This window comes from Pan troglodytes, chromosome 16 (assembly GCF_028858775.2).
Source record: "Pan troglodytes isolate AG18354 chromosome 16, NHGRI_mPanTro3-v2.0_pri, whole genome shotgun sequence".
Taxonomy (NCBI): domain Eukaryota; kingdom Metazoa; phylum Chordata; class Mammalia; order Primates; family Hominidae; genus Pan; species Pan troglodytes.
Genome location: NC_072414.2, coordinates 44,646,797 through 44,661,162, shown reverse-complemented (window position 1 = coordinate 44,661,162; position 14,366 = coordinate 44,646,797). Strand labels below are relative to the sequence as shown.

The 14,366-nt window shown below is 37.5% G+C and overlaps 1 protein-coding gene and 1 long non-coding RNA gene across 18 annotated transcripts in view; both read left to right on the top strand.

Annotated features, from left to right (window-relative positions):
- ATOSA (atos homolog A) overlaps positions 1-14,366 on the top strand; it is a 128,513-nt gene that overhangs the window by 37,457 nt on the left and 76,690 nt on the right. For 2 of the 17 annotated variants that reach the window (XR_010151385.1, XM_063794151.1), the window contains exon 2: positions 11,998-12,067. The exons of the other annotated variants lie outside the window; for them this stretch is intronic. Coding sequence is in view for 1 of the 2 variants with exons in the window: in XM_063794151.1 (XP_063650221.1) it covers positions 12,022-12,067 (46 nt within the window). In the remaining variant the exon portion in view is untranslated. The remainder of the gene's footprint in view (positions 1-11,997; positions 12,068-14,366) is intronic. 17 annotated transcript variants of the gene reach the window in all.
- On the top strand, positions 695-2,620 carry LOC107968626 (uncharacterized). The gene is made up of 2 exons (XR_001709972.4): positions 695-779; positions 2,364-2,620. It is a non-coding gene; the product is annotated as an uncharacterized LOC107968626 (long non-coding RNA).

The following is a 14,366-nucleotide window of genomic DNA, read 5'->3' as shown; positions in this document are numbered from 1 at the left end:
ATCATCCTGCTTAAGCCTCCAGAGTAGCTGGGACTACAGGTGCACGCCACTATGCCTGGCTAATTGTCTTTTTTTTTTTTTTTTTGAGAAATGGGGTCTCACTATGTTGCCCAGACTGTTCTCATTCTCCTGGGCTCAAGCAGTCCTCCTGGCTCGGCCTCTCAAAGTGCTGGGATTACAGGTGTCAGGAATTGCACCTGGCCCAGACTCTTATTAAAGTAAAACAGGATGGAATAGGTAAAAAATGCCAGCAGATAATCAAAATATTAGACTAAGAGCCCATGTGTAATACCACAATTCCTAGCAATAATTTGAGTTGAGCTTTCTCATATTTTCCTTTCCACGTAAAAGATACTCATCTCTTCCCCTTGTTTACCATATCCAGCCCCACTAGCTGCCTTTTAGGTTTTTGATTACCACTTAGGATCTGGTATGCGAAATTCCTTCTGCCTAAAAAGCCTTTCTCCCCAGTCATCACATTGGTGTCTCCTTGTTGTTCTTTTGTTATAGAACTTAACCGTCATTTTTTCAGAGAGGTTTTCTCTCACTACCCTATCCAAAGTGCTCAGTGAATGTTAATTGCTGTCATTTATTAAATGAGATGTCCCTTGTTATTCTGTCTGAGCAGCCTGTATTTCCTTCATAGCATTGACCACATTTTGTAATTTCTTTTGTTTATTGTCTGTCTCTACAGCTAGATTTTAAGTTTTGTGAGTCCGGAAACCTTGTCTCTTATTCACACCTGTATTCCCATCATTTAGTAGGCAGTCTTGTACATGGTAGGTGCATAGGTGTTTAATACATATTTGTTAAATGAAAGAATGACTTGTATGTCTCAGTATTTGTGGAGCAGATAGGAATAGGAGCAGCTGGGTAGCAATATTTGATTGTTTTACTGATACCAGCTGAAATTCTGCCAATTTAGGGATTGGTTTGAATTAATGACTGTTAGGCTGTTATCACAATTTTATACTTAATTTTTTGAAAATACAGTTAAGGATACTATCCATAACTTAAATAAAGGTTATATTTCTTAATTAATCATATCTTATTGAATTAAAACACTATAAAATATCTTAAAAGTAGGCAAAAGCCATTTAGTGACAATGGTTTCCAGTTTATATACGTCTGACTAACAAATGATTCATACACAGACATTTGCTAGAAGCTCTCTGATGTCCACCCACTGTGCTGAATTTGCTCCTATTGCTGTTCCTGAGAGAGAGGGAGAATGTCTGTATGTTCAAATTGGTAAACCTCAGGTTTATGAATATAAGAAAGTACAAGTCGGATAGACTAATGGAAAAAAAACTCAAAGGATTTAGAGTTTAGATTTGGGACCCATTCTGGGATTAAGTCCCAAACCTGTTTACTTATCTGTAAGATGTAGCTGGCTAAGGGTGTTGCTTCTGAGCTTCAACTAAGATAATGTGTCAAAGAACATAGTAAGCCATGAGATGCTATATAAATGTGGACTAATTTACTCTGTGGGCAGGATTATTTGTATAGATGTGCAAAGGGCCAGGTCTTCCCAAATACAGCCAGCTGCATCTTAGTTGGTGCTATTCACACAGTATGAGGATTTTATTACTTTTAGTTTCCTCTTGCTATCCTGACAGAAATTATACCAACTAGAGATTCACTTGGATTAATAAATGTATACTTAGTTATACATTTTTCGAGGACTGTTGAAATGATGGTCATATTTTAGTTTAAATGGTTTCCTTTTAGCAGCGTACTATAATGCAAGAAAAGTTAAGACACTAAACTTTTAGGATCAAATTTGGATTGAAATTCTAACTTCGGAACTTACCAGCCAAATTACCTTGAAAAAATTACATAGCCTTTCTGAACAACGGTTTTGTTTTTTGCTCTAATACCGTCAACCTTAAGGCTTGTGGGAAAGGTAAACTGAGAACATATGGTTTGGCACTTAACATATGCCTAGCACTGGGTAGGGATTGCTAAATGGTTTCCTCTGCTAACAAGAATACACAGCTTGGAACAGCTGCACTGAGGAAATGAGTGTTTCAGAACTCCGTTTTGAAAACTGGTTGGAACAAGCATGAAAGATCAATGGACACTTATTATGTCACTGTCAACCTTGTCTTCTGAAATATACAATAACATAGAAAAAAATCAAAACCAGCATTGAACTACCCAATCTTTAATGCAAATGCAATGGAGAGGGAAAGTAGGCAATTTGGAACACAGCCCACTATTTCTGGGTGATAGTAGACCCTAATGAACAGTTTAGAGCAGCATCAGGGCAGAGAGTGAGGCAGAGGTGGGAACTAGAAAGAGGCTGATGGAAAATAGAGTGGTGAGATGTTGCCCAAAACTGCTTTTTTTCTTTGTTTCAGAGTATTACCTAGGATTGATTCAGTGCTTGGAGCATGGCCCTTCTGCTTCCATGACCCAGAATTTAGATTTGTTCCACGATGCTGCAAGATGGCCATTATAGGTTAAGAAACCTTTGGTAGACTCTTCTGGGAATCTAATCATCACTCATATTGCTTGTCAGTAATATTTAAGCCTAAATAATGGTCAAACTTAAACATATCCCCTTTGGGAACATGGCCAATCTGTATTTGGGAATAAACAATATTTAAAGTTTTCATATTTTGGTTTCCCACTTAACCAAATGTATATTCCTGAATGGAATTAATTTAGCGTCAGTATCTGAAATAGGCTATTTGTAAAACTTTATCCTAACATCTAGAAAGTGCATTTACATTTTTCATCAAATTAGCAATTTTCTTTTGTGAAGAGAGATCATGGTTTGTGAGAGAGATCATTGGCCATTTCTACTTAAATTTATAACAGTAAGAGAATGTATAATTTTAGCCCTTGATATTGGCAAACTTCTTTTTGTTTGTTTTGGTCTTAAAATAACTTTAAAGGTCTATATCATATTTGGTGTGTTTGACAGAAGGATGCTGATATACAAAAAATTATTCATTTTATGAAAGAACTAACCATAGGATTTCTCTAAGTTACCCTACTTTGCTTGCTCTACAATTATTATAATTAAAAATTTCAGGCCAGGCGCGGTGGCTCACGCCTGTAATCCCAGCACTTTGGAAGGCTGAGGTGGGCGAATCACAAGATCAGGAGATTGAGATCATCCTGGCTAACAATGGTGAAACCCCATCTCTACTAAAAAAATACAAAAAAATTAGCTGGGTGTGGTGGCAGGCGCCTGTAATCCCAGCTACTCTAGGACTGAGGCAGGACAGTGAGGCAGGAGAATGGCGTGAACCCGGGAGGCGGAGCTTGCAGTGAGCCGAGATTGCACCACTGCACTCAAGCCTGGGTGACAGACTGAGTCTCCGTCTCAAAAAAAAAAAAAAAAATTTCAAACCCACAGAAAAGTTGAAATACTACAATTAACATCCATTTACCTTTTCATAGATTAATTGTGACCATTTTACAACTTTTGTTTTATCTCCATATAAGTAGGTGGGATGGGTGGGTGGGCTAGATAGACATGGAGTTTTGTTGTCTGTTTTTTTCTATTTTTAATGCAAAGCCTTTTTGTTTATTTCAAACTGGTACTTTTTTCAGTTGAAACATTGCAATTGTATATATTTATGAAGTCCAGTATGATGTTCCAATACATATATATGTTGTGTAATAATTAAATCAGGGTATTTAGCATATCTTTCACCTCATGCACTTATCATTTCCTTGTGGGTGGGAACATTCAAAAGCCTCTTCTAGCTATTTTATAATATATAATACTTTAGGGTTATCCTTAGTCATCCTACTATGCAGTAGAACACCAGAATTTATTCCTCCTATCTAACTGTAATTTTGTATCTGTTGATCAACCTCTTCCTATTCTCTCCTTCCCCTTACCCAGTTTCTGGAAACCACTGTTCTACTCGCTACTTCTATGATAACAGCTTTTTTTTAAGATTCCACATAAGTGAGATCATGCAGTATGTGTCTTTCTGTGTCTGGTTGATTTTACTGAACACGATGTCCTCCAGGTTCATTTATGTTGTTGCAAATGACAGTATTTTATTCCTTTTGTGGCTCTATAGTATTCCATTATGTGTGTGCGCACCTGTGTGTACCACATTTTCTTTATGGACACAGATTGATTCCATATCTTGGCTATTGTGAATAATACTGCAATAAATATGGGAGTACAGATATCTCTTCAACATGCTGATTTCATTTCCTTTGGATATATATGCCCAGTAGCGGAACTGCTGGATGATATGGTAGTTCTGTCTCTGATATTTTGAGGAATGTCTATACTGTTTTCCGTAATGGCTGTAATAACTTACAGTCTCAACCATGTGTAACTGTTCCCTTTTCTCCACATCCTTGCCAACACTTGTTTTCTTTTGTCTTTCTTTTGTCTCCAGCCATTCTAACCGGAGTAAGGTTTTATCTCATTGTGGTTTTGATTTGCATTTCTCTGGTTATTAGTAATGTTGAACATGTTTTCATATACCTGTTGGCCACTTGTGTACAAGTTGCAGATGTCTTGACACTTCAGCCCCAGATACAACATGTATCCAGCAGTATGCTACAGCTGGCAGGTACTGGCTTGCAAAAGCCGATTGTGTATATTTCATTTCAACTCTTCACCTAGTTGGTTACTTGAAATCAGCCATGGTAATGGTATTTATACCATGGAAATTGGCAGTGCTACAAACCAAGGCCTTTTTTCCTCTCTGAGCCAGCCGTTAAACATTTACGGCCATACCACTGCATGTGTCTTCCAAAAATAAAAGTATTCTTCTGTATACCTGCAATACAGTTACTACATTCAATCTAATACTTACATAGTACTAATATCTAATATACAGTTTATACTCATATTTTCCTAGTTGTTCCAATAACATCTTTAGTCACATTGCCTTTTAAAGTTGTACATTGCTTCCTTTTACAGAAATGGAGTTAGACCCTGATGTTAGACAACATTTACAAAAGTTTTGGAGTATGCCATAAGAATATGATAAAAAATTAGATCATGTAAGTAGAACAGCTAATTAATATTTTAGTAGATTTTTCCTCTAGCTTTTAAGTATTTAGACAAAATGGATTAAAGAGAAAAGTGAATATTGTTGAAATCCCAGATTTTATTCCATTGATAACACATTAAACAATTATATTTTTAAACCTAAAGTCTCAGGCTGACTGACCTCATTTCCTGGTGATTTCCAAGGTTCCCTGCAGTCTAGCCATATTAGTCCTGTTATTCTTCAGTCACTACAAGCACATTTGACACTTTGGGGCCTTTATATTTGATATCTTCGCTCAGAATATAAGTCTCCTGGCTCTTTTTTTTTTTTTTTAACTTGGCTTTCTGCCATCAAAGAAGCCTTCTCGGACCATCCTTCAAAGAGTACAGCTAATTTATTCTCCCTTTACTCTGCGTTACTCTCTTCATAGTCCTTACATTGTTTAATCTGGTATTCTGTGTTTATTTCTTTTCCCCTCTCCGCAGCAGGAATATAAGCTTCATGAGGGCAGGGAAGGGATTTAGTGGCACTTGTTCACTGCTGCATTTCCCCATACACAGACAGGTACTTGGCATTTAGTGGCTCTTCAATAAATGTTTAGTGTTGAATGAACACTTGGCATGCATTTTAATATCTTTGTGGTGTAGCATAAAACTTATTACTTGACAACGTTATGCATTCTCTTTTCTGAGATTTGTTAGTTTAGTAACCCTAAGATCTAAGTCTCCAGTGTCAAGTTTTTTGCTTCTAAATGGAAATGTTTATGCCCACTTCACAAGGTTATTGGGGGATCAAATGAGATGTTATACATGAACTCCCTGTATACAAGATAGAGTGCTATGTAAATATAAGTAGTTGTTCATTCTCTAAGCATTTATGTTTACTTATCGGGTATTGTGCGAGGTTCTGGAAACATACAGATGAATAAGTCAGCAGGGTACTGTGTGTGAGTCTGGGGGGCAACTAGAAAAATTCTTGACTCCTTTGGAAATGTCTCTTGCTAATGTAGTGTTTGTAGTTTGAGGAATCATGGCCTCAGATATATTGGTTCCCTAAACTAAGACATTAACATCCTTCAAAGTCTTATGAAATAGTAGGGAATTTTTCTTCTATCCTCTTAAAAATTACACTAGTAATATGAGTCTGTCAAAGAAGTACAAAATTTAGATAAGCTAAAAGAAAAGGAGAAAATACCCAATAGTAATGCTCCTATTCTGTGATTAGACAGTTCATGTTTTGGGTGTCGGGGGCGGGTGTGTGTTTTTCCTTCTAGTCTGTAAATGTACATACATATTAATAGTATATTTTTTAATTAAACCATATATACTGTTTAGGAAACTTTTTTTACCTAATGTAATTTGTATATTTTCATGTCATTAAATATTCTTCCCTTATGGTATATTTAATGGTCGTATAGCTAACTTTTGCATGCCTGTGTCATTTGGCCAATTTATACTTCTTAATGTTTTAATTTTTAACTGTGGTAAAATGTGGATAACATAAAATTTATCTTCCTAACCATTTTCATGTGTACAAGCTTTTTGTTGGATACTTAAGCTTCAAGTTTTGGCTAGTATAAACAGCACTGTAATGAACATTCCTTTAACTTAAATCCTGGTGTATTTCCTTATCTTTTCCAGACGAAGTTCTAAAAGTAGAATTACTTGATCAAAGTATATACAAACATTTTTTGAATATTGTAAAAATCACATTTTTTGATTATGGTAAAAAAAAAGTGCCAATTTTTGGTCACCAATAGTATATGAGAAGAAAAATTGTATTTCCCCTACCTGACACTCTTGTTAGCTTTAATGTATGAGCAAAACTCACACAAATGATTCCAAATTTGATTTTGCATTCTTATAGATATTCTTGAAAGAAAATGACTAATTACTATCTGATTTGTACCTTGTTTTCCTTCACGTACAAATAGTAGACATCTTTTCATTCTCCAACATTATATGCCCAAGCTAAGTTCTAACTAAAATCTTCAGTCTCCCCTCACCCCCGTTAATTTCAACTTTTATTTTAGATTCAGGGGGTACACATGCAGATTCATTACATCAGTGTATTTTGTGATGCTTGGGTTTTGGGATACAGATGATCCCATCACCCAGGTGGTGAGCATAGTACCCATAGGTATTTTTTCAGTCTGTACCTGCCTCCCTCCATTCCCCTCGTAGTCCCCAGTGTCTATTGTTCCCACTTTTATGTCCATGTATACTCAGTGTTTACTCCCATTTACAAGTGAGAACGTGCAATATTTGGTTTTCTGTACAATAGTTTTTTTCTTTTGGACAATTTCTAGCTGGTATTCCTTCCCCTGCACCCCACCCCCCCCCCCCCCCCCCCACCGACACCCAGAGATAGGGTTTCCTCTGTTGCCCAAGCTGGAGTGCAGTGGCATGATCATAGGTCACTACACCCTTGAACTCCTGGGCTCAAGTAATCCCTCCACCTCAGCCTCCCAAGCAACTAAAACTATAGGCGCACACCACCCTGCCCAGGTAACTTTTAAATTTTTTGTAGAGACTGGTCTTGCTATGTTGCCGAGGTCTGGAACTCCTGTCCTTGAGCAGTCCTCCTGCCTCAGCTTCCCCAAGTGCTGAGATTACAGGCGTAAGCCACCATGCGCACACTCTAGATGGTATTCTTGATTTGACTTTCAGGAATTGTTGTGTGGCAGTTAGGGCAGTGGAAAGAACATGGGTTTGGAGCTGGACAACTCATTGTTCAGACATCACTATTATTACTAGCTGGGTGAGTTTAGTAAAGTTAAACTCTCTATGTCTTAATTGCCCAGAAATCTGTAAGAATGGGAATAGCAATTCTTTTCTCAAGGTTTCTGCGAGGATTGAAAGAAATAGTACATGTTAGCATCCAGCTCAATGCCTGGGCACAAAGTGGGCACCAGCTTTCTATGAAAACAAGTTGTCACGCTGAGGATACAGGGCCAGTATTCCCTAAATCTACTTTTTCCAACTAGGATTCTAGAACTGTAACTATAATAAAGTTTACTAACAGTAGTACTTAGATCTAGAAAATCTATGGGGTATAATGTCTAAAGTCTTTAGTGCTGTGTAAAGAGCAAATGAGAATTTGATGTCATGACAGTTGTGCTCAACTGCAGATGCTGTCAGTCCATGGTTTCCTACTTTAGTAAGGACTGAGCACAAGGCAGAGTGGCCTTCTGTGAAGTTAAACTCTGGCATTGATTTCCTTTGTTGATTCAACAGTGTTTCAGCTTACTCTAATTTTGGATAAAAAGAAACTTATGCCTGCTCTGGATGGATAGAATTCAAATTTGCTCTGCAATGAATTTGAATTTTAGTGGCATTCATTTTATGTAGATACGTATATCTATTTCAACTATAATATTTCCCAACTTTTTTGATATCTCACTAAGGAAAGTTTTGATTACCGAGGTGGGAAGATTGCTTGAGCCCAGGAGTTCAAGACGAGCCTGGGTGACATAGGGAGACCCCATCTCTACAAAAAAACTTAAAAAAAAAATTAGCTGGGCTTGTTGAGGCATGCCTATAGTCCCAGCTCTTGGGATGCTGAGATGGGAGGATCACTTGAGCTGAGGATTTAAGGCTGTAGTGAGCTATGATAAAGCCATTGCACTCTAGCCTGGGGAACAGAGTGTAACCTTGTCTCAAAAAAACAGTTTTGATTAAATAGTTAAAGTAATGTAATATGTGTCATCTTAACAATATGTACAACTCTTAGTTTATCTTGCAACAATTAGGTAATCTGAAAAAAGTGATGGTTTTGTGCACATGATCATTGGGCTAAATTTTTTTCTTTTCATTCAGTAGTATTTATTGATGAGCTATTCTGTGGTATGACCTCTGAGATATGTATTGTATTCTCTGCCCTATAGAAAATATAATCCAAGAAAGAAGATAAGTATAATGCAGGACATTTGAGAACTGAATGAATGGTAAAAGTAATGTTTACTATCAAAGGTCATAGGGAATGATTAATTCCACTGGAGAAGTTAATTTAGGGCTGGGACTGTCTTAGCAGAGACAGCAGCTGAGTTGATCCTTCAAAAACTGTTATGATTTGGATAGATGAAAATTTAGAGATTGGGGCAGGGAAGGGAATGGAAGGAAGGACATTCTGATCAGAGGGAATGAGTTAAGGTGTGAAGATAGGATTCCGTTGTTTAACGGACGGCAGATAGGCTAATGTGAATGGGAAGGGTTGCTTTGGAATAGGGAGAGATTAGAGTTTTAAATGTTAAGCTATAAGGAGTTTGAGCCTCATTCATTTGCTAGTATCAGACAGTCTTAAAATCAGTTTTTAGCTCTCAAAATTACATTATCGCCCGCTGTTATAAAAATTACCTAACATGCATCTACTGTTAGCTAATTCTTTTTCTTCCCCATTTATTTTTCCCTTTGCCACCATTCTTTGTTTATAATATATGAAGGATTTGTGTTTTATTTTACAAAAATTCTTGGGAATATTAACATGGTACACAATACTAATAATTCTATGTCTTTTTTTTTTTTTTTTTTTTGAGACGGAGTCTTGCTCTGTCGCTCAGGCTGGAGTGCAGTGGCTCGATCTCATCTCACTGCAAGCTCCGCCTCCCAGGTTCACGCCATTCTCCTGCCTCAGCCTCCTGAGCAGCTGGGACTACAGGCACCCGCCACCGTGCCCTGCTAATTTTTTGTATTTTTAGTAGAGACGGGGTTTCACCGTGTTAGCCAGGATGGTCTCGATCCCTGACCTTGTGATCCGCCCTCCTCGGCCTCCCAAAGTGCTGGGATTACAGGCTTGAGCCACCAAGCCCGGCCCTATGTCTGTTGTTTTATAATACTCTTTTTGTCAGAGTAGTAAGCTGCACTATTTATTTTGAAATAGCTGTGTGTTAAAACAAATGGAAGAAAAATACAGAGTAAAACTGGAGATTCCATTTTTCATTCCAGATAATTGCTGGCAGAAGTTTGAATTCTATGGGATTAGAGGCTTTCATACCCTTCAGTTTCATGTAAGGTCTGAGAATGCTGGGAGTCCCCATGATACTAATAAGCTTTCCTAGCTGTGTTAAGAGTAGAGATGTATCTTCTTCTCTCTCCAACCAGATAAACACTTTTACACTAAAGCTTTAAAAAAAAAATGGTGGTCATAAGAGTGAGGTTTGTTCAGTATATTGTGGTAGAGCACTAAGAAGCAATCTCAGTTTCCTAGTCTTGGTTTGCCACTATCTGTGTGAATAATCACCAACCTCTTTGACTACCAGTTGCCTCATCTGATAAGAGATTAGATTCGATAATTTTGGAGGTTCCTTCTAGGTCTAAGATTTGATCATTCATTACTCTTTTGTGTGTGTGTGTTTTTTTTTTTTTGGCCTGGCTTGTAAGATTTCTGCTGGCATAACTCCTTTCGTAAATATTGTTTATCTGAGCATGTGTGTCCTTCTTAAGTTGGCATACTAACTATTCAGAAATTGAGGTAAAGAACATACCTATGCCTTTGAGTAATTATTGTGTTGATTGAATGCTGGTTCTGCAGGCAGACTTCTGTGGTCCAGGAGGTTGTAGTCTAACCCTGGCCTGTACCTTTTGTTGTAGCTTATGGTGCAGAATTGAGGTATTTACCAGGGTACTCTAAGTTGCTAACAACAACAAAACAACAACATTCAGGTTACATAGTGGTACATATTAAATCCACTTTAAAAAGCTGAGGATGTGAAAATAATTTTGTTATTCTGAAATTACAAAATCACTCTGTCCCTAGAAACCACAGTTGGAAAGATCTTTAGAGTGTGTGAGTTTCTTTCATTTTTACAGTTGAGAAAACGTAAGACCCAGAGAAAAGCAACCTGTCCAACTAAAAAAGTAAAACTCAAATTCCCTGCTAGTTGCTGGAATATTTTCTGTATTTTGTATTACTTCATGCCTCTAGCAGAGCACAATTGCCTCTAGGTTCTGGCACCAGAAATGAAATAATGATCATCTGGCTTTTATCAGGAAACTGGAAAGAAACAGTCTAGGTGATTATATTTTGACATTGTTCTCAAAGTAATACATACATACTCTTAGAAGTAAGTCGAATGGTAATAAGTAGACTCAAAGTAAATAAGACATTTCATCCTTGAAACTAGGAAGCTGAGAAAGAGATGGATATAAACAAATAAGAAATTAGAGATAATTGTCAAATTAAAAAATCAGGAAATGGTATAAACTAATTATTTAGAAATATAGAGGACAATATTTTTTCTTTAGTTTCAATGTGTAAAAAATGAGGCTAGTGATAATACCTACTTAAAGGGCTACTGTAATGAGGAAATGAGATAATCCATATAAGGTGCTTAGAAAATAGTATTTAGGCCAGGCACGGTGGCTAACGCCTGTAATCCCAGCACTTTGGGAGGCCAAGGCAGGTGGATCACCTGAGGTCGGGAGTTTGAGACCAGCCTTACCAACAAGAAGAAACCCCGTCTCTACTAAAAATATAAAAAAATTAGCCGGGATTGGTGGCCCATGCTTGTAATCCCAGCTACTCAGGAGGCTGAGGCAGGAGAATTGCTTGAACCCGGGAGGCGGATGTTGCAGTGAGCCGACATCAAGCCATTGCACTCCAGCCTAGGCAACAAAAGCGAAACTCTGTCTCAAAAAAGAAAAGAAAATAGTATTTGATTCTGAATAAATACTCAATAAATTTGCATATTGTTATTGTTAATAAATTAGCATTTCTTCAATGCGTAAGATAAACACATTCCAAGTGCGCTGAAGGAAATATACAAAGGCTAAGAGAGTGACTAAGTGAGAGCAAGGAGAAGTCCTCTTTGGTTAGGTAAGGCCCCTGAGAAAATGAGCAGAGGATGAGAAGGCACCAGCTGTGTAAGGGGGAAGAACATCCCAGGCCAAAGGTATATGTGCAAAGGTCCTGAATTTAGAAAGAGTCTGGCATGCTTTAGGAACTGAAAGAAGGCCAGGTACTATATGATAGTTTGTGCTTCCCTCATTTCTTCATTTTATACTGTCTCCTTCACTAGAATAATTGTTCTTCAAGGGTGGTGATGACATCTGACTTCTTCCCAGCTGTTTTCCTCACACCTGTCACAGGTTGGCACAGAATTAGTATTTATTAGATGCTTGATAAAAAATTAAGCGCCTGTTGCTTGCTTAACAACTACTATATAAGTTCTAAGATATCATAATTTTATATTTGGGCTTATATCAGTGAGTTTCATGAAATATAAAATTCACACTTAAAAAATTTAACATATTTAACCGTTTTATGTCTCTAACTGTACCATTAAGTTCAAACTACTTTGGTGGGCTGGGTTAAATGCTACATAGGATGATCCTGGTTTATGCCTGTTGTCCCTGTGTCCAATCCTATTTCATAATGGTCTCCTTTCACTCTAAGTGTGTTACCACTGTTTGGATCATGAATTTTACTTTTTTATGTTTTTAATGTATATTTTTTTCTTTTTAGAGACAGGTCTTGCTATGTTGGCCAAGATGGTCTTGAACTCCTGGCCTCAAGCAAACCTCCCACCTCAGTGGGCAATGAATTTTATGATAACCCTAATAGTCATTTTACTGTTCTGCTAGTGCACTCAAGTCTTGTCTTTCATTAACTGGTATTTCATTCTGTACTTAGATAGCTTAAATATAGATTAAAATAACTCATTTGCCCCAGCTGTGTTTTGTAGGATATTGCATCTAATATTTTGTAATTTACATGGGTCCTTGTATGAAATCAAGGGATTGACAACATGGGATGCTTGTTTTGATTTAGTACAAAACACTTGGATTTTGTTTTAGAAATGCTCTATTTCTAAAATGTTTCTACCAAACACCCATATTTTGACAAAATGTTCTTTTTCAAAGTGATAGGAATTCCTATGAATATTTCCTTCTGCAATAAACAGTTGTGATTATATAGTCATATTGGTTAAATATGACAACATTTTAGAATTTAACTGTTAGAAATAGTAAAACCTTAGACATCTGGACCATTCTCCCTCTCTTGTTCACTGAAACAAGTATTCACCAAGCACTTTCAATGTGCCTGGCACATATGTGCTAGAAGTACTGTGATGAGCAAGAACTAACATGGCCTCTGCCCTCAGAAACTTGTGGTTTGAAAAAAACAAGAAACAAAAAACAAAGTCCTTTCTTCCTGGGGCAACAGGTGAATCAGAAGCTGAGGTTACCCTATGATGTTTTAGAAGAGCTGGGGGTTGGGGGTAGGGGAGCTGGCCGAGAGGAATAAGAGAGTATCAGATGGCCCGTACAAACTTACAGAAATTGTACACTCTACTATCCCTTTCTTTTTTTGTTTTTTGAGACAGGTTCTTGCTCTGTTGCCCAGGCTGGAGTACAGTGGCTTAATCGTGGCTCACTGCAACCTCCAGTTCCTAGGCTCAAGCAATCCTTCTGCCTCAGTCCCTGAGAAGCTGGTACTACAGGTGTGCATCACCATGCCCAGCGGATTTTTAACTTTTTTTTTTTTTTTTTTTTTGTAGAAACGAGGTCTCACTCTGTTGCCCAGCCTGGTCTTAAACTCCTATCCTCAAGCAATCTTCCTGTATCAGCCTCCTAAAGTCTGGAATTACAAGCATGAGCCACCATGCCTGGCCTCCACTATCCCTTTCAGTTTGTGGTGGTCTCCTATATTTTGAGTTTGAATGGGAGGGCAGCATGCATGTTTGATGGTTTGTTTTGTTTTTGTAAATGAAGAATGAAAATTTATTCCCATTAAGTGCAAGCTTCAATTGAGGCACTCAGTTTATGAGGTCTTACTGATGTTTCCTCTCTTAGGTGCTGCAGTTAAAATCTTGCTGGTCTAAAATGGTAAAAACTATTGAGGTATTCAAATGATAAGTACTTTATAAACTGAAATTGCATTGAAAATGGAGAGCTCTGACAGAAAGGTTGACTCTAGCATTTATATAAGGAAAATGACAACTATTATCTCCCTCTACACAGAAAACTATATTCAGTAGTTATAGGATTTGTACATTGTGAATCCTTAGGGGTCTCTAAACATCTGTGTCTTTAGAAGTAGTGTCACCTCTAGTAAAAGAGGGCCAGTAGAATTGAGTGGTGGCAGCCTGTGATGTATGTGAATTTTGGCTGTAAGTCTCTAGTGACTATTTTCTCCAACTCTATTTAGTAAAATTCTGCCTAATTTCAGCTATTGTGCTTCCAAAGTCCATGTTTTTTGAATATGATATGGTAAAAACCAATATCTATTTGGAGACAGTGGAGGGGATGGTAGTAATTGGGAGAGTGTCAGATGGAGCAGTGACTTTAAAATTTTTTTGACTGCAATCCACAATTAGACATTTCACATTGCTCCCCCATGACAACAACCCTATCGACCCCTGCCCAAAAACAAGTTATTTACCAA